Consider the following 26,164-nt stretch of genomic DNA (forward strand, 5'->3'; position numbering starts at 1 on the left):
AGAAGGTTAAAGCTATAATGGATTGGGAAGTTCCTAAGAATGTGTCTGAAGTTCGGAGTTTTCTGGGACTTGCCGGTTACTATCGAAGATTCGTTAAGAATTTTTCGATGATTGTGCTGCCTCTAACAAAGCTAATGAGAAAGAATGTACCATTTGTTTGGACTTCTGAATGTCAAGAAAGCTTCGAAGCTTTAAAGAGAATTCTGACGGAAACTCCGATATTGGTTCAACCAGAATCTGGCAAGAATTTTGTAGTATACAGTGACGCATCCCATAACGGGTTGGGGTGTGTATTAATGCAAGAAGGAAATGTGGTAGCGTATGCATCGAGACAGTTGAAACCACATGAAAGGAATTACCCCACTCATGATTTAGAAATGGCTGCTGTAGTATTCGCCCTCAGGATTTGGCGTCATTATCTTTATGGGGAGCGTTGTTACTTATATACGGATCATAAGAGCCTGAAGTACCTGATGACTCAAAAAGAATTGAATTTGAGACAACGTAGATGGGTAGAGTTCTTAAAGGATTATGATGTGATAATTGACTATCATCCCGGAAAGGCTAATGTGGTAGCAGATGCTCTGAGTAGAAAGACGTTTGCAGCTTTACGAGCTATGGATGCAAGATTATCTTTAACGGGAGACGGTGGTCTTTGTGCAGAATTAACCCTTAAACCAGCATGGTTGGAACGAATAGGAGAATTGCAAAGTAAATGAAGATTTGAAGAAAGAAATTTTGAAGAGAAGATTGACAGAGGCTCATTGTAGTCCATTGACGATGCACCCGGGTGGAACCAAGATGTATATGGATTTGAAGGATCGATTTTGGTGGTCAGGGATGAAGCGAAGCATCACAGAATTGGTGTCTAAGTGTTTGATATGTCAACAAGTCAAAGCCGAGCATCAAGTTCCATCAGGATTATTGCAACCTCTTTTCATTCCTCAATGGAAATGGGAAAATGTTACGATGGATTTTGTTTCGGGGTTACCCTTGACCCCGAACAAAAGAGAATCAATCTGGGTAATTGTGGATCGATTAACTAAGTCAGCGCATTTCCTTCCGGTTAGAACGGATTTCTCTATGGAAAAGTATGCAGAGCTGTATATTAGAGAAGTTATTAGATTGCATGGAGTACATGTTTCCATAGTCTCTGATCGAGACCCTCGATTCACTTCTAGATTCTGGAAATCTTTGCATGGAGCGTTGGGAACTCGTTTAAACTTTAGTACGGCTTTTCATCCTCAGACTGATGGGCAATCAGAGAGAACTATTCAGATATTGGAAGATATGTTGAGAGCATGCGTAATGGAATTTAAAGGATCATGGGAAAAGTATTTACCGCTGGCAGAGTTCGCTTACAATAATAGTTATCAGTCTAGTATAAAGATGGCCCCATATGAAGCATTATATGGAAGAAAATGTCGTACTCCATTAAATTGGTACGAACTCAAAGACCGAAGTGTTCTTGGTCCGGATTTAATTCAAGATGTAGAACAGAAAGTTCGAGAAATTCAGCATAACCTCAAAGTGGCCTCTGATCGGCAAAAGTCCTATTCTGATCTTAAAAGGAAAGAAATTGAATTTCAAGTTGGAAATAAAGTGTTTTTAAAAGTGTCTCCATGGAAGAAGGTGTTGAGATTTGGTCGAAAAGGAAAATTGAGTCCTCGGTTTATTGGACCATATGAGATTGTAAAGAGAGTAGGACCTGTAGCATATCAGCTAGCTTTACCACCTGAAATGGAAAAGATACATGATGTCTTTCACGTTTCAATGCTTCGAAGATATCGATCTGATCCCTCCCATATCGTAAATCCAGAAGAGATCGAGGTACAACCGGATATGACTTATGAGGAAGAACTGATTCAAATTCTAGCACATGAAGTTAAGCAATTGAGGAACAAGACTATTCCTTTGATCAAAGTGTTGTGGAGAAATCACAAAGTAGAAGAAGCAACATGGGAACGTGAAGAAGATATGCGACATCAATACCCTCATTTGTTCGTGCAATGAAAATTCGAGGACGAATTTTCTTAAGGGGGAGAGATTTGTAACATCCTCCATGCCGGGTTAGTGATTAATTTGCAAAGTTTCAACATTTGGTGATTGAAGTAGAATAATTATATAGTTTAAAAAGAATGGTTAGTAAATATGAAATGGATGTAAGGACCAAATGGTCATTTGTAAGGAAGAAAATTATAATTAAAAAAAAATGTTATGGGATATATTAGAACCCACGTGGAGCATTAGGTTTCCAGAATTCTCTCATTTCTTCTTCCTTCTTTCTTATCTTCTTCTTTTCCTTCTTCAAACGTGGAGCTTGCAAGTAAAGGTAAGAATCTGAACCTTGGTAGTTTCTTTGATTTTTAAGATTGGAAATGAAAGTTTGGATGTTATATAAGCTAAAGGAAAGCTTATATGACATTAAAACAACAAGATAAGTGTTTTAGAGATAGATTTGGGAAATGAGTTTTTAGATGGAATTTTGATATGGATGAGTTTTTAAAGTTTGAATAAGATTTTTGACTTGTCAATAAGTTAATTAAGAAGTATGAGGTAATAGAATTGAAATTAGAACAAGTTGGAATTTGAGTAAGATTCTTCAATTCTATATGGATGATTAGTTTCTTTAGCTTTAGAGGTATGGAATGGATAATAATTAGTTTAAGTAAGTGTATGAGAGCTAAGAGTATTAAAGGGAGTGAAATATGTATATTTGAGCTGAAAGAAAAGGATTTTCGAGCTCAAAATAGGATTTTCGGGTTAGGGGAATCGGTACCCATTCAAGGGGAACCGATACCCCCTCAACGAATATGAATTTCCAGAATGCTGGAGTGGAATCGATACCCCCAGGGGGGAACCGATTCCCCCATAAGAAAAAAAAAAGAAGAAAAGAAAGAAAGACTAAGCTATTAATTTCTTAAATTAGTAAGCTATTAAAGCTTAATTTCAAGACATAGACATCTGATGATCATCTTGAAAATTATGTTTATGTAGATACCGAGCCTACACAAGTTCGGGAACAATCTACAAGTAGGATCGATCGAGGAAAAGGCAAAGAAGTATAGGTGAGTGCATATGCATAGCATGATTATAGAAATATACTCCATTCTAGACTTGTGATAAGTCTAGATTTTATATCTTGGTACATGAGCATATTCTGTATTATGAGGCATGACATGAGTTCATATAAAATGCATTATATGACATGAATATGTGGAAAAAGTTATGAGCTATGTGAAAAGGTAAGGAATTACATGTCTACGCGATATAGACTACGTGAAATGTAAAAGCCCATGTTATGTAGATGAGAACTATAGGTATAGTTGGCATGCCAAGGGTAGAGGGTCTACGCGGTTCTTTGGGACATATGTATATTCTTTGGAACATGTGTGAGGTTTTGAAAGACACATACTTGATCCATAGTATATGTATATGATTCTTAAAGAATTCTATGTGGTCCTTATGGATCATTATATGGCACTACGGTGCAATTCTACGGGCACTTCGGTGCATTTATACGAGCTGTGGTGACAGCATAGTGCACAACCTCACATTACTCCGATACCTTAGGTTCTCAATATGCTATCATGGGCCAATAAACTTATTAATACAGATTCATGAATGTTACAGTCATACGCTTACAGGTATGGATATTAATGATGTATACTACATTGATTAAGTACATGCTTGCATCTCATTTCATATGATCATGACATTTTCATTACATTGCCTTGTTATTATTATTGCCTCACTAAGTCGATGACTTAGCGTGTGAGTGTTTCACACGTAGGATCCGAGGAAATAGACGAGACAGGTGAAGCAGCTTGACAGTATTACTCCTGCAACCACCAGATCAGAAGTAACTTAATCAGTAGGTCATTTTGTTATGTAAATGGCAGTTGGCATGTAATTAAAGGGTTAAGTTGTGTATGCTCTGAACATTTTGATAAACTTATATTACAATATGTATATTATTGTATTTTCTTAATATAAGTTCAAATATTTTGCTATTATTTGTCAAGAGTTGTATTTTAAAGTCAATGTAGTATCTCTGACTCGTATCCGGGTCGGGTACGGGTTGGGGGTGTTACAAGATGCTTCCCTCATCTAAGGTCGTTCATGCGTCACAAGCTAGAGTTTCGGTCTCAAGTGTGCACATTTTTGGGTTACAACATGCAACACAAAGGGTTTCAGTGCTTAGAAAGTGATAGACGTGTCTATATATCAAGGCATGTGGTATTTAATGAGGATGTGTTTCCTTTTGCAGGTGATTCTAGCAGGAGTTCCGTTGCAGGCTCGAATACGAGACAGTCTCAATCCCTTGAGTTAATCACTGACATTACCAAATTCAGGGCCCAGCAACTTGAATCTCATAGGCTGCCTACAAATGCAAGCAGCAATTCATCGGGTGACTTGCAAACATCAACTACTGCTCGCGGTGTGGAGGAAAGTGTTGAACATATGGCTAACAATGAGATCCATATGGATGCTCATGTCAATAGTGGGAGTGTTGAACGTGAGTCAAGTCCAGAACAACACACTGCAATATGGAAGCAAACGATAATATTGTCAGTCAACCTGTTGATGAATGCACTATGAATCAACATGCTGATGATGTGGTCAGCGATGATGATACTGAAACCGAAGAACCTCGTGGCAACACTCATCCCATGCTAACTCAGAGTAAGTGTGGAGTGTTTAAACCCAAAGCCTACATAGGGTCTGCTCTGGACTATGTTCCATACACGGTACGTGAAGCATTTAAAGTACCAGAGTAGAAGACAGTTGTATATGAAGAATACAATGCACTGCAACGTAATGAGACTTGGGAGTTAGCAGGTTACCTGAAGAAAGAAAGGTGGTTGGATGTAAGTGGGTGTTCAAGCTCAAGAAGAACCCTGATGGCTCAATTCATTGATACAAAGCACGTTTAGTTACAAAAGGGTTCTCACAAATACTTGGCTACGATTTCAGAGACATCTTCATCTCCGTGGTTAAGTTCACCACCTTGAATATCACTCTCATTAGCAATAACCAACGATTGGGCCCTTCAACAAGTAGATGTCAATAATGCCTTCTTGAATGGTGAGCTTCAAGAGGTGGTCTTCATGCAACAACCACCAGGCTTTAAACAGACTACTCCTGATGGCAGTAAGCTGGTCTGTCGATTGAAAAAGGCGTTTTACGGGCTAAGACAAGCACCTAGAAGCCGATACACCAAGCTTCGAGATTATTTGCTATGTATCGGGTTCCAAGAGTCACGAGCTGATGTCTCGTTGTACATCAAGAAGAAATGTGTGAACTTTATCTATCTGCTAGTGTATGTTGATAACATAATAATCACAGGTCATTCGAGCAATGAGATAGATGAAGTTGTTAGACTACTAAGTGATAGATTCTCACTCAAGGATCTCGGGCAGCTTTCATACTTTCTTGGCATTGAAGTAAGAAGAACATGTAAGTGTCTAGCTCTGTCACAAAAGAAGTTCATCATTGAACTTCTGGAAAAAGCTAACATATTAAAATCCACTCCTACACCAACTCCCATGGTGGTTCTACCAAGTTGCGCGGTGATGAGGGGGACCTTATACCTGATGTATACAACTATCGCAGCATCGTTAGAGGATTACTTTATGTATGCCACACAAGACCGGATATCACATTCTGTGTTAATAAAGTGGCTCAATATATGCATGCACCACAACAATCGCATATGATCACAGTGAAACGGATTCTGCGTTACTTGGTAGGCACGATGAACTTTGGTCTGGTTTTCACTGTTGCTGGAGCTGGGGTGAAAGTTGCAGCCTTTGTCGATGCAGATTGGGGTGACAATCTCGATGACAGGAGGTCGGTATCTAGGCATAGTGTCTTTGTTGGCAATAATTTGGTGGTTTGGAACTCCAAGAAACAAAAGTCAGTCTCGCGCTCCATAATAGAGACGAAATATAAAAGCGTTGCTGACATTGCAGTAGACGTGGTTTAGGTTGGTGCACTGCTTGCAGAACTTGGTATGTGCCAAAAAGAAGAACCAGTCATATGGTGCCACAACACTAGCGTTTGGGCTATGAGCGTAAACCCTATTTATCATGCACGCACAAAGCATATTGACCTTGACATACACTTCATGCGAGAGAAGGTTGCAGCAAAACAAATGCGAGTTAACTACGTGTCTACTGCTCATCAGATTGCTGATGGCTTGACCAAGCCACTAGCTCGACATGCATTTGAAGAATTTCGAGAGAAATTGTGTGTGAAGATGTGTTGAAGGAGCAGGAGAGGAGAGAAAGTAGGGAGAATGTTGGATTGTATGTGCATGTGATGTGCTACATGCAATCACTACTCATGGAGATGAAGTGCAGCTGATCAGTGTTGCAGGTTGTTGCTCGTGTAGTTAAGGCAGTTAGGGTGTTAGACTGTTAAGTAAACTGTTTATAGTTGTAACTAATGTTAGTTGTGTGTGACTGTTGTATGCTTGAACCTATATAAAGGCTGTAAATGAAGAATTGCAAAATGAAAAAGAAAGCATTATGTTCTTGTATCTTGTTGTTAGTGTAGCTACCTCAAACGTTCAATAATATGTGACTAAAGGTATACCAATCAAAAAGTAAATATCATGAGGGTCTTTGTGCGAGCACCAAACCGATCTCAAAGATATACAAAAACGTACCAAAAGTCGTAAGGATCGGGTCACAAGAACAAATAAGAATGTGCCAGAAGAATAGATATTATTATTTAAAATTTAAAAAACATACTATAAAACTAATAGTGGTTGGTTCAAGTAGTAAGCAGCTTGCTATTGATTAAGTAAGGTCACGAGTTCGAGTCCTTGTGTATGTACAAAAATCTATGCTGGGAGACTCACCCATTAAAGTCAGGTGTGCGATGCGGGTCGGTTCAGATTAGTCAAGTCAAAACATTGGAATCGAGAGGGCAACAAAAAGCATAATATAAAACATAATAAAACTAATAATCAGCATATTCAACAACTAACATTAAAATTAATATCCCCATCGACTAAATAAAAATTAAAGATTTACCAATCCTTTTGTGAAAGATTTTTAAATCTAAAAAATGATGAATTAATTGAAATAAACTCACCATCTCTATGGCAAGCTCCAATCAGAAATTAATTTGGAGATTACCTCATTTTAAGAAAATTTATGATTATATGTATATGTATTAAAAATCCCATTTCTCTTAATCTAGTTAGATTTTAAAAAGGGCAACAAATCACCAATATGGAGATTTCTCTAAGCCCCACAACTATGTGGAAATCTGCCACCAATCTTGAAATTTCTCTCAAGCCTCGCAATTAATATCGCTCGACCATATATACATATAAAAACAGCACTGAACTTTTTGCTGAAATGGCGACGTGAAGGTACTGGGAACATGGGCAAGCCCGTTCGTGACGAGGGTAAGGATCTCCCTTCACCTCAAATCCATCCACTACGACTACATTGAAGAAAATTTGCTGGAGGCCAAAAGCGAGCTTCTTCTCAAATCAAACCCCCTTCACAAGAAAGTTCCAGTTCTCATCCATGGCGATAAGCCCGTCTGCGAGTCCCGACGAGCTCTGGTCCTCCTCTCGGCCTTCCATTCTCCCTTCCGATCCTTATGAACGAGCCCAGTCTCGATTCTGGGCTGCCTATGTCGACGACAAGGTTTGTAATTGTATGTTAATTCTGATTATGTCTGCAATTGTGATGAATATTTTTTTTTTATGTGTGGTTGAATTGATGATTTTTAACCCGTTGATAAGAGTATTGCAAGTAAGCAAGTTGGGTTTCTTTTTAAGCCTTTTCTTAGCACAGAAGAGCACAAAACCTAAATGAGGTTTCCCTGATTGGACATAGCTGGAAACTGAGATTTCAAGGAGCGTTTTGATTTAGAAAGAGAGGGGCTGTGAATGAGGGAGTTGAAGAGGGTATTTAGGGAATCAGAGGAAAAGGAAGGAGAGGAAGAGGGATTTAGATTCGGAGAATTTGTGGTTGGAAAGGAGGGGACGGAGAAGGGAAAGAAGGAAAGAAGCCGAAGAAGAAAGACAAGGGAAGAGGGAAAGGGAGAGTTTGTGGAGGACAAGGAGGGTGGAAGGGTTGGAGGAAAGGGAAGGAGAGGAAACCAGGGATTGGAGAATGTTTGGAGATGGAAGAGGAGTGTAAGGAGTTAAGGAACCTATTGGGTTTTTTGAGGTTTGTATGATTTTGGTTAAGGCCTTTAGCAATTCTGACTCTGTTCGATTCATTTTCAGCTTCTTGCTTTTGGTTTCTATCTACTTGATCTCTGTTTCTGAAGCAGCTTTTTTAATATTTAGCAATGGCGGAAACCTGAAATTCAACCTGAGGTTGAGCTGAAAAGTTGTCGTTTGGTTAGATACATAAACAAAACAAAATGAAGAATCTGTTGAGGACTCACCTATGGATATACTTTTATTTTTGCATTATTTTGTTCCAATAGTTTACCACAATTCTTATTGTTTCAAAGCCATGCAAATACATCTTTTCGACACAATCCAGTTCACGTTTAGACCTCCATTCAATCACATAAAAAATAAGGAGAGAAAAAACAAAAAGTTGATTTCATATGTTACAATTAGAGTTAATACTTTAACCCTAATTTTTCATCCAATGGAGGCATTATGGAGCTTAGTGCGGCATAAAAACTTAAAGGTTTTGCTTGGTATAAAGGATGAAAATGAGAAAGGATGGAAAATTTGTAAATCAAATGGTTAAGATTCAAAGTAGAAGTTATTATGAATGTTAATCATTTGATTAACAAATTTTCCATCCTTCCTCATTTCCATCATTCATATCAAGCGCCAAAAATCATTGAACACTTATAACAAAGCTAATTCTAAAAATATACTCACAGTTCATAAGAGACTGAATTAAACATGCCCAACCAAAGATCACCCGCAAAATTCATATTCATATCAAAATCGTGAGAATACAAGATATGCATAGTTGTTGGTGATTGACCTTGCCTTCCGATGGCTAAGGACGGCTAGGCTATTTTTTTTTTTTAACTTTGGATAACAATGCGAGGAATGGGCGCCTAAAAGAACCAGAATTCAGAAGGGGTAACATTCGTTTTCATTTAGTTGAGTGTGTGAGTATTTCTTTTCAACTCAAAAACAAGAACCCAATAATAATTACTTCATTATATACATTTTTAATTTACTATACTGGCAATTCGTAATGATAACAAATTATATTTTACTAGCAAATAAACATTAATTCGTAACAAGAAAACAAAGAATTCGTGTAAATAATTATAAAAAAACCCCATAATTTCACATCTAACAATCGATTATTAGAAAGATCCATGATTTTAATTTTTAAGCAGAATAATTTAAGGAACCCAAAAAGAGGAAAATAGCGAGGGAAGATGAGAATCAAACCTTATGAAACGAGGTGATGCAAGCCAAAATAGAGAGAGGTGAAAACCCAGAAATCCTGTTTAGTTTGTGGCCAGTTGAGTTAAGGAGAACGTCTTTGCGAGTCAAAAAAAGCTAATGACAAATACTGCTCAGAGTTCAGACTCGAGACTCGGAGTGAGATTTCTGAGCGAAAGAAGGAAGAAAACAAAACAAAAACTCGAAAAATAAACAAGGATTAATTGTAATAGGCATCCCCAATTTTTTGTTTATGTTTCGAATTGATCTTAAACTTCAAAATGTTCTAATTACATTTTGAAAACATTAACATTACATTACATCAATCAATTGCTTCATCAATATAATTGAACGTTAAAGGTTAACTTAAATTTAATGTGGGATATAAGTAAAATATTTAAATTGAATCACAAATAAATAAGTAAAAAAATGTTTAAATTTAAATGTTACTTTATCTCTTTGGCCGAAAAAAAAAACTCTAACAAAAAAATTGAAACAATTTATAATGAAATAAGTAAAATATATAATAGTTTAAGGACTTATTTTGACAAAAAAAAATATATAGTAGCTTACTTAAATGCCTTTTATGAATAAAATATTATAAATTGACATACAATTTTTAGTTGGGTGAATTCACGAGATAATGTTCTCGAATTTTTTTTTCACGATATGGTGCACATTCCAGATTAATTGCTGGAATGGGGTGAATTCTACAGTGGCCTTGGAGGTCGCCATGGCATCCGGGCGACCTCCAAGGTCGCCATGGCATCCGGGCGACCTTAGAGGTCGCCATGGCATCCGGGCGACCTGTGTGTATTTTGCAAGGAATAGGTCGCCATGCAATCAACATGGGACGTGGGAATGCATGGGGGAGGGGATGCATGGGACGTGGGAATGCATGGGGGAGGGGATGCGTGGGACGTGGGAATGCATGGGGGTGAGAATGCATGGGGGAGGGGATGCATGCTGTGCATTGGACGTGGGAACTGTGCATGGCCATGCACGTCGAACGGTGTAGGTCACGGCGGCGTGGTAGGTAGGTCGCCATGGAGTCTCGGCGACCAAGGTCCTGTAGCTGTTGTAGCTGCATGCATGTGTTGCATCATAGCTCAGAGATTCCTGCACCCGTAGCTGTATGTGTTGCATCTATAGTTGCGTTATTGCAGCGTTAATTTAGCTGTCAGCCTTTCAATGCTCAATAGTTAACGCTCAGTTGCTTTATATAAAGGATATGGGGTTTAGGTAGAAGCACAAGCAGAACCAGCACATATAAACTTTGCCGAGAGAAAGAAAAGGAAGAAGAAGAAAAGAAGATAAAGGCTCAAACATAGTTCGTGAGGTAATTTTTTTATTGTTTAATTTAGTTTATTATATGAAATTATTAGTTTGGTAGTTTCGGGTTTAGGGTAAAACTAAAATCTAGTTAATTAGATTGTTAGTATAAATTATTAGTTTGTTAGTTTAAGTTATATATTAGTTTATTAGTTTAAGTTATATATTATATATAAAAAATTAGTTAATTAGTTTCTTAGTTTAAGTTATTAAATATAAAAAATATTAGTTAGTGTCTTTAACGTATATTAGGTTGTTCGTTGAAGTTGTAGTTATATTATAAAAAAATTAATTAGTGCTTAATTAGTTTGTTATTTTAACTAAGTTATATTATAATAAGAAATAGTTTATTAGTTTAAGGTATATATAATATATTAGATTATAAATTAATTTGTGGGAGCTATTGTTGTTTAAATAAATATTTTGTTTACACATACATGACATTATTTCACAATATTTTCCCATGTACAGATTGATTCGAAGAAAGAAACAAGGCAGGAAAAGAAAGTAAAGGAAGAAGGCATAAAGACGTGAGTAATTTATTATTTTTTGTTGTCCATTTTTTGTTGTTGTGTATGTGTAAATTAGTTAGTTAGTAAGTTTATATTAGATTATATAAACTAATTTGTGCGAGATAATTTCCGTTTTAAAAAATATTGTGTTTAAAAATATTTAGTGTTGTTTTAAAAATATTTTGTTTAATTTACATTGTATGTGTATATTAGTAAGAAGTAAAAATTAATTGAATGAAATAATCCGGACAACACATTATCTCGCGAAATAATTATTTCGAGAACATTATCTCGACAGTTTTGCCTAACAAATTTGTTTGATATTTTTAAAAAATAAAAAATATTATCAAACTAATCATTATTATTAGTAATAATTACTAAATGATTAGTATCAAATCTAAATCATTAAATATTTATAATAAATAATTATTAGTGATTATGACTAAATCATATTATTATTAAATCATTAAATATCAAATCATTAGATTAATAGTAAATATCAAATCATTAGATTAATAGTAATTATCAAATCATTATTAGGTTTATTAGTAATCAATCAATCAAGTTAAATAATAAATTTTATTTGATCATTAATATAATAGTATATTATATTATATTTAATAATTTATGAAATTATCTTATCTAATTTTTTAATCTAAATTTAATTTATTTTTTATTTGTAGAGAAAATGAGCAACAACTTTTTCACGATTGTCCATTATAATTGACAGATTATGGAAAATGAGGTCGGAGTAGTTTTTCAGTCTGAAAAACCAATAAATATGATGTTCAAAAAAGACATCACATTTATAGAAATGAAGCATAAGATAGAAAGAAAAATTCGAGCTGCAGTTGATGGTTTGAGGTATAGGTTTATGATATGCTCTAACCCAGTCAGATATGCTGCAGTTCCACTGAAGAAGATGATGATATTGGAACCATGGTTGGATTACATGAGTCAACCAATATAGCAGTTATTGAATTATTTGTTGATGTGCGTAACATATGTGATGTTCCTGGGTCATCAAGAGGTGTGGCTCAAAATCCATCTGAAATGGCTTTATATAGTCAGTTTGAGGAGCCGACATACAGGTTCCCGAACAGTTTTATGGCACTATTGGAAAGTGTAAATGAAGTCGGGGGGACATCTACAGCAGCAGAGTATGATACGAGAAACATACCGGAATTGGTTGTTGATATTGACGCTGAAAATCGATGGGGAGAAATTCATGATGATTCAAGCGAAGATGAAGAAACTGAAGAACCCGTTTTGGGCGGTGACGAAAATATTTTTGGTGGAGGTGCAATTGATGAAGTTCCGACACCGTATGAAGCTACTCCTCACATGTACGAGATAGATTATGATGCAATGAGGGCACCTGAATTCCCAAACATGCCACATTTACCTCCGTACCAAATGACTGAATCATTCGATAATTCTGGTGAATTTTCAGTTGTGGTGCAATTCAGAGGAAAAAATGAAGCTACGCTGGCTATTAAAGAGTACTGCATCAAATGCCATGTTGATGTCCATGTGCAGAGTCCAACCAGAAAACCCTATACGCAAAGTGTAAAATATGGCCCAGAGTGCAAGTGGAAGATCAGAGTGTCGAAAAATCAAAGGCACGATGTTTGGGTCATCACGAGGTACAATGGTTCGCACACATGTTTGCGAAACTCCATCGAACAAGACCACCGACTATTGGACTCCGATGTAATATGTGAATATGTGAAGGCGATGGTTGAAAAAGATCCAATGATATCTTGTTCAGTGTTAGCTGCATCTATTCGAAGCCAATTTGGATATCAAGTAAAATATGGCAAGGTGTGGAATGCGAAAATGAAGGCAATGAAGTTGACGTATGGAGATTGGGATACATCGTACAATGAGCTACCACATTTGCTACAAGCAATGAAGCGATTTATCCCAGGAACTATAGTGAAGTCTCAAACCATGCCCGCATATGACGAAGAAGGTCAACTTCTGCCAGGGAAGAAAATATTTCATAGACTATTTTGGGAATTCAAGGCATGTATTGAAGGATTTCCATTTTGCAAACGTATGATCCAAGTAGATGGTACGTGGTTGTATGGTCAATATAGGCATGTACTTTTGATGGCAGTTGCTCAAGATGGTGAGCGAAATATCTTCCCAATTGCATTCGCCATTGTTGAGGGAGAGACAACAGAGGCTTGGGATTTCTTTCTGACCAATCTACGTCAATATGTCGTTCGTGAAGATGGAGTTTGCTTGATATCCGATAGAGGAACGGGTATTTTGGCGGCAATTGAACGACCAGGAAGTCGTTGGATACCTCCGTATGCATATCCGAGATTTTGTATCCGTCATATTGGCAAGAATAGTATCGACCAGTTTCATAACGCACATATTCGTAGCGAGATAGTCAGCATGGGTAAGTTTTATTTTCAATATTTGTGTATTTTTTACGTGGTTTTTTTAATTGCGGTTTAACACAATATATTATGGAACATGATACGAACTACGTCGACCAAATTTTGACAAGAGATTGGAGAATTTGAAGGTATTTTACGATGATCAGCGTGTTTGGAAGTGGGCTCAAAAATACCGCGGGAAAAATGGTCGCAAGCATACGATGAAGGTCGGAGATACGGACATATGACCACAAACCTTGTTGAGGCCATTAATTCGGTACTAAAAGGTACACGCCATCTCCCAATAGCGAGTATGGTGAAAGAGACGTACTTTAGACTGGGTAAAGTTTGGTCGGACAAAGGCAAGGAAATTGAGAGTCTCATAAATAGAGGTAAAACTTGGGCTCCTACAGTGGTGGAATCAATGGAAGCAAATGAGCGATTGGCAACATCAATGGTTGTTCATAATTTCGACCGAGTTGGTCATACTTTTGTCGTGTCGTGCATACATCGTAACGTTGGAGGAGAAGACCAAACATTTAGAGTTGATTTACGACACAAATGGTGTGATTGTAGTCGTTTTCAGGCATGGAAATATCCATGTGCTCATGCAGTCGATGCATGTATGTATGCTGGTGTAAGCGCATACACTTATGTTGATGAATGCTTCCACCTACGTAGGATATTAAATGTCTACAGCTATGTGTTCAGACAGATCCCGAATGAATCATATTGGCCCAAAAAGGATCATGATGAATGGCTACCAAATCCAATGCTTCGCAGAAGTCCAAAGGGTCGACCTGAGTCCACTCGAATTCATACCAGTATGGATTTTCATGCTAAAGAGAGAGGTCAAGCAAAGAGATGCGGATTATGTAGGGGTGAAGGCCATTCAAAAAACAATTGTCCTAATTTACCAAGATATAGGCCTCATCATTAGTAATCATATATGTATTTCTATGTATTTATTAATCATTATAAAAATGATTTAATAATGATTTAAATATTTAATGATTTGATGATTTAGTAATGATTTGATAATAATCATTATAGTAATGATTTGATAATAATCATTATAATAATGATTTAGTAATAATCATTATAAAAATGATTTAATAATGATTTAAATATTTAATGATTTGATGATTTAGTAATGATTTGATAATAATCATTATAGTAATGATTTGATAATAATCATTATAATAATGATTTAGTAATAATCATTATAAAAATGATTTAATAATGATTTAAATATTTAATGATTTGATGATTTAGTAATGATTTGATAATAATCATTATAGTAATGATTTGATAATAATCATTATAATAATGATTTAGTAATAATCATTATAAAAATGATTTAATAATGATTTAAATATTAATGATTTGATGATTTAGTAATGATTTGATAATAATCATTATAATAATGATTTTATAATAATTATTTAGTTATTATTAGTAATTATTTATAATAATGATTTAATACTAATGATTTAATAATTATTACTAATAATTATAGAATACTAACAAATGAGTGTACAAGTGTGGATTACTGAGTTTAAATTTATACATAGTCGAATTTATTAATGATTTTAAATATTTAATGATTTGATACTAATGATTTACTAATTATTATTAATAAGGATTTATTGTTAATATTTAATTATTTGATACTAATGATTTAAAATAGTTGATTTACTAAATATTTAATTATTTGATACTAGTAATGATTTGATACTAAAAATCATTGTTAAGGTTAAAAAAAGTAGTCTAATTTCAATAAATAATTTGTAATAAATAGCAAACGAGTTTACAATTGTTGTCGATGTCGGGGTGTTGTTGAATGATAATGTCGGGGCGGACGTCTGATACGTTGTGGCCGTTGTGGCTCAAGAGTATTGTACCCATCCCCCTCATTCATTGGGGGTATTTGAACTGTCATGTGTTCAAAGTCATACGTCGACGAAAACGTAAGAGAATAGATGGGTGCCTCAGGCTGCACAAACTCTGGTATGTATGCCGGGCCAGTAGAATCATCAACTGCGTGATGCAACGATTGTGGTGCGCTATTATCCACATCGGTCATTTCCGCTTCAGTTTGTAGAGATGAACTCCCACTCCCACTCGGTAGAGAGTATTCAGCTTTACCAAATCTTTTCTTAAACCTCAAAAATTGTCGCCTCTCTACTATTGTTGTGAGGAACGGCTTTCCATTATCCAAAAAATAAGCAAGGTAAGCCGAAGTCTCAAAATTAAAGTCGTCGTCTTGAATGACGTCAAGAGTTGGCATGAATGAAGCCCTATTGTTCCAACCATTAATGTAGGTTACATGCTTCTCAACCCAATTAACGCTTTCTTTACGACGACCATCAAATCTGTGCAGGTCGTCATGCGTCTCAACCCAATTCACTGGACGACGACCATCTAAGTTTTGGAGGAGGTCATGATCCCATGGACTTCGCGGAATAGGTTGGTGGAAGTGGAATTGCCTCAGCACTCTATCCCCAAATTGGATCTCAACAAAAGCAAAATTGATCAATGGTGTAACAGCACACCAATATTGAAACCCATCTAAAATATCGTGCGGTATCAACGCAAATAATTCTTCATTCATGTATGGTCTCCAATTAAACTGTAAAATTACAAAAACAATAAAATTTATTTAAATCAGATAATATAGTTAATTTAAATAATAATTAAAAAATACAAATTATGCATACCTCCTTTTTGACATTAATGTCGATCTTCAACCTGAACTCTTTAATGTTGTTGTGCACCAACCCTGTGCCTTCAATTTTATGCCTCCATCTGTATATCAATCAAAACAAAAATAGAGACATTTTGTTCAATAATTTTAATCAAAATAAATATTTTTTAATTAATATTTTATATTAAAATAGATGATTCATATTACCTTCCGGCAAGTGGAAAGTCAACCGCAGTCCGACTAATCGGTGTCAAAAACGGAAGTCTATGCCAAGCCCATGATTGTAGCAGCAACAGACATCCACCGATTTCCACTGTATTATTATCATTCACGACTAATGACGCATTGCACATCTCACGATACAAGAACGCCAATATCGCCGAACCCCAGCTATATTGCCTACAATTCTCAAAATTTGTTAAAAAAAGAAGATACTGAGTGTGAACATAACTACCGGATTTATCAGGCATCAAAATTCCCCCAATCAATTGTAATATATATGCTCGTGTTGCATATATAATTTCGTGCTCCGTACTATTTGATTGAAGTTGAAATTCATTCTTCAACCATGACAACCTCACCCGCCACCCTTTACACTCTGGTGGTACGGGCGCTTTCCCAAGAAACAAGTTACAAAGTTGTTCCACCTTATTAAACTCATGTGACATTAGCACCGGCATCCCATTAGTTTGGACCCCGAGTTGCATTGCCACATCCTCTAAAGTTATCGTGCATTCGCCACACGGCAAATGAAACGTGTGCGTTTCTGGTCTCCAACGTTCAATCAACGCACTGATCAAACCTGGGACCAACTTGTAATCTCGCACAAATGTGATATACCAAAATCCAGCCTCTTGCAAATTTTCTTCTATTAGTGGGTGTGGCTTGGGCACTTTATGTAGTCGAAGACGAAGGACTCGCTGCTCGTCCTCCTACAATTAAATATTTCAAAAAAATTATCACAATCATAAAATAATATTCAAATATTTATTAATTATAATTCATTAAACAAATATTTTATTCACCATTATTCCCAAATGACTTGAAATATGTTCATTGTCAAGCCTCAACAGTGAAATTTGGTCAGCCATTGGAATGAATCTGTAAAAAAAATTAAACAACAATATTAAAAAAATCATTTAATATAATCTAATATAAACTAACTAACTAATTTACAACACTAAACTTTAATATAATAACTTATAATATAATAAACTAATAAACTAACAAACTAAACTTTTTAAAATATAAGTTAAACATAAACGCTAAACCCTTAAACAACTAATAAAATATTCTTTTATATAACTAAAACTAACTAATAAACTATTTTTTCATTATAATATACTACTAATAAATTTACTAACTAATTTTTTATATAATATAAATTCAACAAACAAATATAACTTAACTATTTAACTAACACAAACTAATTAAATAATTTTTTTATATAACTAACTATTAACAAAACAAACTAATTAATTATTTTTTAACTATATAACTATCAAACATATACTAATTAAATAATTTTTAATTTATGTATACTATAACTTAAACTAACAATCATATAACCCTAAACTAACAAACTAATTAGCTGCTTTTTGTTTTACCCTAAACCCTAAACTAACAAATTAAACATTTATAATAATAAACTAATTTAAATATAAAAAAATTTACCTTATCTCCCTTTCTTCTTCTTACTTTCCTTTCTCCCTTTCTTTCTTTCCTTTCTCCCTTTCTTTCTTTCTCGGCTGCAATCTCTTCTAACTTTCTTCTGCAATCTCTTCTCCCTTTCTTTCTTTCTTTTATAACCGGATGCCTCAATTATTTCACCAACCGACTGCCTCAATTATTTCACCAATAATTGTACAATTGCAGCTATGATATTTCACGCAGCAATGGTTCAATTATTGTACCAATTATTTCACATGCATGCATTGGCTCAAATTGTTCACATGGTTTCATTGGGAGCTATAGGCATGCAGCATGCAGCGGGGAGCACGTGAAGGAATCTATGTGGCTGCATGTGCATGGATGATGGGAATGGCGCCGGGACTACATGGCGACCTACAAGGTCGCCGGGACTACACGGCGACCTACAAGGTCGCCTAGGCTGCATGGCGACCTACAAGGTCGCCTAGGCTGCATGGCGACCTCTCTATTCCTCGTATAGGACTGCATGGCGACCTCGCATGGCAACCTCTCCCCATTGGCTCGTATGGCTCGTATGTCACCCCGTATGTCACCCCGTATGTCACCCCGTATGTCGCCTGGATTGCATGGCGTCCTACAAGATCGCCTGGATTGCATGGCGTCCTATGATCACTGTAGAATTCACCCCATTCCAGCAATTAATCTGGAATGTGCACCATATCGTGAAAAAAAAAATTCGAGAACATTATCTCGTGAATTCACCCCTTTTAGTTAGATAAATTTTAATAATTTTTATGTGAACTTTATCATGTTTTCATATCTTCATTGAAATTTTGTTATTTTTATATCTTATCGTTAGTATTATTTTATTATTCACTAAATATTATAATTTTCTGTACACTTTTATATGTTAATAATTTATTTACAAAGACTGTAACACGTTTGTACATGCGTCCCATAATCTTTGCTATTTTTATGATGCATTTCAACGGTATTTCCCTTGAATGGTATCGACCAATGCTCGGTTGATTTCATTCGGCATTCAAGTACCGTGAACATCCGTCTCATGCTACCGGTTTAACATTCTGTTCACAAGTAGGGATGCACAAAGTCGGATTTAAATTCGATACAGATCAGATAAAAACCGATCCGGTTTTTTAACCTAACCAAAAAACCAGATTTTAAAAAACCGGTTCGAATCCTAACCGGTTTGGAGGGTCGAATGGTATAACCGATGTAACCGGTTTCGGTTTGAAAAAAATTGATTTTTTAAAAAAATCAGTTTTTAATCCGATAAAAAAACCGATCGTCTAATTTTTTCCCAAACCGGTTATATTAACGACTAATTTTTAAACCCCATACTGGATTTTTTTGGATAAAAACTGATTTTTATTAGGTTTTTTTCAAACCGATTTTTAATCTGGTAAAAAAACCAGTCGTTCAATTTTTTCCCAAACCGGTTATACTATCCGGTTTTAAAATATCTGATCCGGTTTAAAAAAAAACCGATATTTCCCAAATCCGGTTTCGGATTTTTTTTAGCAAAATCGGATTTTTTGTGCAACTCTATTCACAAGTGATGACAGAACAGAGTCGAAGTACACCACTCCCAGTGGTTGTGTACCGACACCGGTTCTAAAAGAACCAGACAAGCTAGAAATGCTCGAGAAACAATCTGCAAACGCTCCCTCTAGTTGTTGCCAAAGATGTACATGACGCATCATATTAAACCATTGGAAAGTAGAAAACCAATCTTCCTTTCTCAGCATGGGCCACAGAGCTACCGTTGATGTCTAAAAGAATGATCAACTCAGTACCTAACGGCTCCACCGTCGTTTTCGCCGTATGATCAATCATTCAATAGTGCTAGTGTAAAAAAGTGTACACGGTTGTCATATTTGCATTTTCCTCGTCAAATGTACAAGAGGAAATAGTAGAGCACATCTGCATAAAAAAAACTTCCAAAACCCATCTTTAGCCAATGATGAGGTTGTATTATTGGCTGAAAGCGCCGAAGAAACCCTCACCTTGGTTAAAACCATTGCTAATCGATTGAAAATATGACACAGCAACCCAAATCACGCGAAGGAGCAGTATTACGACAAATGCAGTGCCTCCAAGAGTGCAAACCACCTGTGATCAATATAGTTCATATCATTACGGATTTTGGCAAATTATTTTCATTATCAAAGCAAAGGGAAGATGATTTATGAAGAACTATACAGAAGACAGCTTCAATCTGCAGCAATGAGCTTAATGCAACTCTCTCATAATGGTTCGGTTTGATTTAGGCCAGCTTATTTATATCATGCAAGGTAGCATACAAGATATGGATTTAAGATAATGAAAATCTAGTGCTGTATTCATGCGTTAGTCAAAGCTTAAACATCATACTAGCAGCATCAATCGACACCCATGTTACTCAGACTCTTCATTTTTCTTGAAGTACCCGTGTTCTACACTTGTAGACATTCTCAAAAAAAGAAGAAGAAAAAAACACTTGTGCACAACATATGGATACCAAGATGTGGCCTCCATGGATTCTCCAAATACATGAAAAATTAAAAAAAAAACTAACTATATCCGTGTCAGATACATATTCGTATATGAGTAACATAGATCGATGTCTTAACCATATACAAAATTAGGAACTGAAAGTGTAACTGATACCTCAAGAAGTGATTTGAGAATGGAAAGTGCAGCAAATAAGAGTACTCCATCAACTGCAAAGGACACCTGATTTTTCCGAGGTCGAGATCCGAAACATAGAGAAACCAGCAATAGGAGTCAATGTTGGCACTAACAAGCAAATCAAATGAGCCTCAGTGCTAACAATTCTGCTAATTTACACAGCAACACAACATTAACACTTCAAGTATGACCACGATGCCCGTATATGTATCCATATTCGACGACGATGTCCATGTTATATCGATATTTGACACTCACTTAAGCAGTTAAGCTCTATTAACATTAATTACACTTGCAAAGAGAATGTAAATTGAACATACAGAGTAACAATAAATCCCAACACACAGGCTAATTCATAGCATCAAGACACTATTCAAAGACAAAGAGCAAGAAGAAATTTGAGTAATTTACTAGTTGGGGCGATATTCCAGCAGGTAAGATAGAGCGAGAAGCCTTCTTGGCACGCTTCGAGACTTTCCTTAACATGCTCTGCAAGAATCTCATCAATAAATCAACGCTGCTCTCTGTTTCGTCGTCGTCGCTCTCCTCAACCAAATCGCGGAAGAAAAGTTCGTCGACCGCCTCAGCTTCCTCGTAACCCGAACCACCATACTGATTTTTTTAAAAAAAAAATCAAAAATTTAGTTGCAAATCGGTGATTAGAGAAACTGAAGAAAAGGGGTTTCGAAACTCGATTAAGAAAGCGACCTGGCTACGGCAAATGGAGAATATTGGGGCTTTGAGGCTGAAGGATTTGTGAGGGAAGGGAAGCGTTGTGGGCGGGGAGATTGAGGAGTGGGGAAGCTTGGCTGTAGGACTGAGATGGCTGCATGATAAGGCTATCGACATCGCCATTTGTGAGAAAACATAAACACTGGATCGTTATCGGCAACAAAGCTAATACTGGTTTAAGTGCAGGTAAATGAGTTTAATTTTTGGGTCAGATTCAAGTGGGCCAAAAACTCAACCAGACCCATGGTTATCTCTACTTATGTTTATCAATTTATTTGATAACGTAACACCTTAAAAAATAATTAATTTTTAATTTAACATCTAAAGTTTAAATAAAATATCAATTTTAGCATAAATTTTTGGTTCATTTATGTCAAATTCCTAAAAAAGAAAATTCTAAAACCTACAGATCGGTGTAATGGATTCGTTATGCCTCTGGGAGATCTTCATACAACAAGGAAATATCATAACTAATTGAAATTAGATGGAAAAAAAAATTGATGCAAACTGTGAGAAATATATAAAGACAAAAAAAAAAGGTCATTCGAGCCTATATCGGTGCAGCAACTGCACAAACTCTAAACATCAAAGAATGAACTGGAGATGGACCAAAACTTCTTATCAGTAAACGGAAGCTAAAAAGTAGGAACAACCAGCAAATATCATTATATAAATATAATTACAAGAAATAATCGGGAGTCTTCCGTGTGGTGTCGGGCACGATTTGCCGGGGTGCCGGATCAAACTGAAGAAACTTCTGGTCCATATTCTCCCCAACCTCTAAAATTGCGGCCATGTTCCCACACCGATAACAATAATTCGGAGCGCTGAAGACGGTAACCACGTTCTTGTCCTGAAGGGAAGCACATAATAAGTAATCAATATACTTCTATGACGGTAAACATGTTAGAAAACATGTCTTGAATTGGTTCCCACACCTGACACCAGCTGTATCCTTCCATCACAAGCTGATGTGCTCGTGATATCAGATTAAGACCATTGGTATGGTTGAACTGTTCAGCAATATCTTGTCCGAATGTGTAACCGGCACCACGTGGTGATATACCCCAACCACATCGCTCATCAGGATCAGACCACAAAAGATCACACATTGGTCCTTCATGGGGAACCTACCATGAATAGACCAACAGAATGTCGGATTATAAAAACAGAAGAGCCAGATAATGAATGAACATCGTAAAGTTTCGGAAATGATGCAACCAAAGATTCGAGGCAACTTAATCACGAATTTCAGTGGCACCATAGACCCCAACAGAAACTTGTTGGCCATTTTCTCAAGTCTCAACTGTCCTACCATTCATAATCTATCAAGTTTTTATACTTTAATTGGTTACGTAAGAATCAAAGTATATGGCAAATTACCAGTACACCACTTGAACAAGGATCAAGATGACTAACGAAAGCTGAGAGTATCACTCGTATACATACCTCCTGCATACGGTCCAAGTCTCGAATATTGTCTAATGTTTCCAAAGATGGTGACAGTCCACCATGTAAACAAAAGATCTGTCATGTCAAAATGCTATGGTTTTCAGAAGCCACCAATGACAATAACTTAAACAGTCTGGTAAAGTTGAAGTCAGACCTGACTCTCAATAAGAGCTGTGAGTGGTAAATAATCAAACAGGTCTGTAAAATGCTTCCACACATTGGCATTTCCATATTTCTCAAGCATTCATCATAAAAACCATACCTGAAAAGGAGGGGAAATAAAACCTTTAGAAAAACGATAATGTGGCAGCCCATATACCACTCATCGTACAATGCAATGTGAGAAGTTCTAAACACCAATAAACAAACTGCCACGATTTTCAAAGTTCTCTTTATAAATTAAATGTCAATGTGATTTCCCTTTTCATTAGTTGCTTTATGTTTGTAACTACTGACAAATGTTAAATTTGACATCCTTATCTCTAGTATCTATGTATTGCTTCAGGCATGGCATGGCATCCACAGGCCTTTCCAAGTTTTTTTTTCTTGGAAGGGAGTATCGATTCAAAACACAGGGGAAGTTGGTAAAATAAAGTGTGAACCCATTTAAACAAAACAGGGAACATAGTTTGGAAATTTTACTAGTAGAAAGAATGAAGGCCTTACATAGTGGCCAATGATTAAGTTTTGTAACACCTTTCCTATCTCGTAACTTAATCATTAGATCGACAATTTCTTTTTACATTTAAATCTTTTCATCCTTTCAAGCAAAGCTTAAATGTTGTTTTCTTTGTTCCTGTATCTGATATAACGTCATTAAAAGAAAGGAGGAAATCTAGTGAAAAGATCTTACACTTGTGTTATCTGCCTGCTCTCGTGATTTCCTCTTAGAATTGTGATTCTCTCTCTATAACGGACTTTCAAGGCCACTAAGAGTGTGACAGTCTCAACTGAGTAGTATCCACGATCTGCCCAAAGCAAAGGTTAAAAGAACATCTCAGTAGTCGATCCATTCAAATTATAAAATTTTCAACCAACTGCAATTTTTCTTTTGAGAACAGGAAACACTATTAAATGAACTCATTCCTATCCATATCTCATAACCTCAATGGCCACAACCATCTAATAGCTTAGACTAGACTACAATTAATTCATATAATACTTGACAAACATAATTTACAAACACAATTTAATCCATATCTCACCGAGGGTGGTCTCCTAAAAGTTTTAAAATTCTCATATAATTTAAGAATTTCTTTATATTTTCATTGATAATTTATTTCCCCCCTTAATTTTATAAATTACCCTAGAATAAAATCTTACGTCCGTCCCTGCACATAGCTTAATTTTATAAATTACCCTAGAATAAAATCTTACGTCCGTCCCTGCACATAGCTAATATTTCTATTTATGACAAGAGCCCTTGACAATATTGACACATGTCCCAACTTATCCCCAGCAAGAAATTTGGTATCACAGATTTGAGAAAATATAACTCCTATCCGTTAGAGGTAAGGACCTAAAAGACTACGCTTGTCCACAGTATAGATGAAGCTCGGCACGCACAAACACTGTTCCCATTTCCCACCCCAAGATTCGCAGCAATTTAAGCATCCAAGGAGGGGCACTGAATTAAATTTGCAGCAAACTCAGTAGCATGAATATAGAACATATAAGTATAGAACCAATGGATTTGATACAGTTTAAGCACAATAATCATCCAATCTATCCACATTTGAAGAATTGAAGGTAGCCAATGCCTCCTCCTCCTCCTTTTTTTGGCAAAGCCAGGAAAGATTTGATGCAAATCTGATTCTATAAAATCCCGTTAATTAATCCACAAAATTTCACATAAAAAAACATGAATATGATATAAAAATTAACAAAGCACAGCAGAGAACAGAACATATTCACCAAATATTCTTCACAAAAGTATGCCACAAAAAGAAAATAAATAAAAAACCGCCTCGCACTCATTTTAAAAATCACATCAAATTTCAAATAATCCGGAAAAAAAAAGTTTAAGCAAAGAAACAAACTGACCTACATAATCTCCCATGAAGAGATAATTAGTATCAGGCGTATTGCCTCCTATCTGGAACAGCTCTATTAGATCATAAAACTGACCGTGAATATCTCCACATACCGTTACCGGACATTTCACTGGCTGCACGTTCCATTCCTCCATCAGTATCTCTCGTGCCTGCTCGCATAACGCCTTCACCTCCGCCTCCGATAGTGGCTCACACTTCATCAGCTGCTCGATTTGACGTTCTAGGTCTCCCGTTGACGGCATCCTTCCCGCTCTTCCACGGTCCGGTCACTTGATTAAGCTCCCCCTTCCTTCTCCTTCACCACTGACCGTCGAGTCAAAAAAAATAAACAAATAAAAACCGGTCAGATCGGTTGAAATGAATCCTTGAAGCGTAATGGATTAGGTTCATAACGTAACGTTTCGGAGATTAGGTTGTGGGATTCGTTTTCGATCTATATCTTTCATCTCTCTTCGATTTTCTCCCAGAAAAAGGGGATAAAATGAAGAAATTTCCAACGCCAATATTACGAGGAACGAGAGAGCTTTGTTCTTCTTTTCTTCTCTCTCTCTCCGGTGGCTCTGCCGAGTCAAAATGCTTGAGGGAATGGCACGTGTCAGTTTAATGCTTTTCTTTGAACAAAAAAACATTTATCCGTCGTTTATTCTGCAAATGGCAAATGACAATTGGCTTTGTTTTAAAAAAAAATTCGTTAAAATTACGTAAATAGTATTTTTTAAAGTTATTAATTAAAATAATACTAAAAAATTTATTTTTAAAAAATAACATTCATTTTTTATATAGATATATCATGTGCAAAATGTATTTAAAAGAGCATATCTTTAGTAAAAATATTTAGATATTATATATGGAAGGAAAAAGATAGTTCTTTTAAGGGATTCAAATCATAGTGTTTGTAAATAAAATAAATTGGGTTGGGAGGGGAGCTCTCTCCTCTGCAGTACTCGATCTGAATTAGTTAGTCAATAGATCATATACCAGTAATCAATTCAAAAAAATATTATTACTAAACTTGTTGAGTTTAAATCGTCTAAATCTATATTAATATAACAAGTAAAAATCTACAATTTATTTCATAGACATTATTGTGATGTTACAAATAAATTATAAACTTAATTAAATTCACATCAATAAATGATAAAAAAAATCTATAATTAATCTCATTTACCATAATATAGGGACGAAGCTCCCTTAGGGCCCAAGGGAGCCCCGACCCCTATTAAAATTTATATATTGATATA

The 26,164-nt window shown here is 35.9% G+C and overlaps 1 protein-coding gene, 1 long non-coding RNA gene and 1 pseudogene across 2 annotated transcripts; 1 reads left to right on the forward strand and 2 right to left on the reverse strand.

Moving 5' to 3' along the window:
* Positions 1-2,661: 2,661 nt before the first annotated feature.
* On the forward strand, positions 2,662-25,010 carry LOC120142693. The gene is made up of 3 exons (XR_005517874.1): positions 2,662-2,672; positions 11,794-11,808; positions 24,890-25,010. It is a non-coding gene; the product is annotated as an uncharacterized LOC120142693 (long non-coding RNA).
* On the reverse strand, positions 19,841-21,585 carry LOC120142691 (protein SHORT HYPOCOTYL IN WHITE LIGHT 1-like). The gene is made up of 5 exons (XM_039157211.1): positions 21,394-21,585; positions 21,097-21,297; positions 20,665-20,730; positions 20,022-20,127; positions 19,841-19,938 (listed from the first exon to the last, which is right to left on the reverse strand). The coding sequence occupies exons 1-5, from the start codon at positions 21,538-21,540 to the stop codon at positions 19,907-19,909; spliced, it is 552 nt and encodes a 183-aa protein (XP_039013142.1). The 5' UTR covers positions 21,541-21,585; the 3' UTR covers positions 19,841-19,906.
* On the reverse strand, positions 22,065-25,479 carry LOC120142690 (annotated as a pseudogene).
* Positions 25,480-26,164: the final 685 nt, after the last annotated feature.

This window comes from Hibiscus syriacus, unplaced genomic scaffold (assembly GCF_006381635.1).
Source record: "Hibiscus syriacus cultivar Baekdansim isolate YM2019G1 unplaced genomic scaffold, ASM638163v2 tig00110831_pilon, whole genome shotgun sequence".
In the NCBI taxonomy this organism is placed as follows: Eukaryota; Viridiplantae; Streptophyta; class Magnoliopsida; order Malvales; family Malvaceae; genus Hibiscus; species Hibiscus syriacus.

What these genes read in the sequence shown, in the direction of transcription:
- LOC120142691 (XM_039157211.1), bottom strand. Translation starts at nt 21,540, where the DNA reads ATGGCGATGTCGATAGCCTTATCATGCAGCCATCTCAGTCCTACAGCC. An exon ending in TCTCCATTTGCCGTAGCCAG is followed by an intron (nt 21,298 to 21,393) that starts GTCGCTTTCTTA and finishes TAAAAAAATCAG; the next exon opens with TATGGTGGTTCGGGTTACGA. An exon ending in CTGGAATATCGCCCCAACTA is followed by an intron (nt 20,731 to 21,096) that starts GTAAATTACTCA and finishes CGGAAAAATCAG; the next exon opens with GTGTCCTTTGCAGTTGATGG.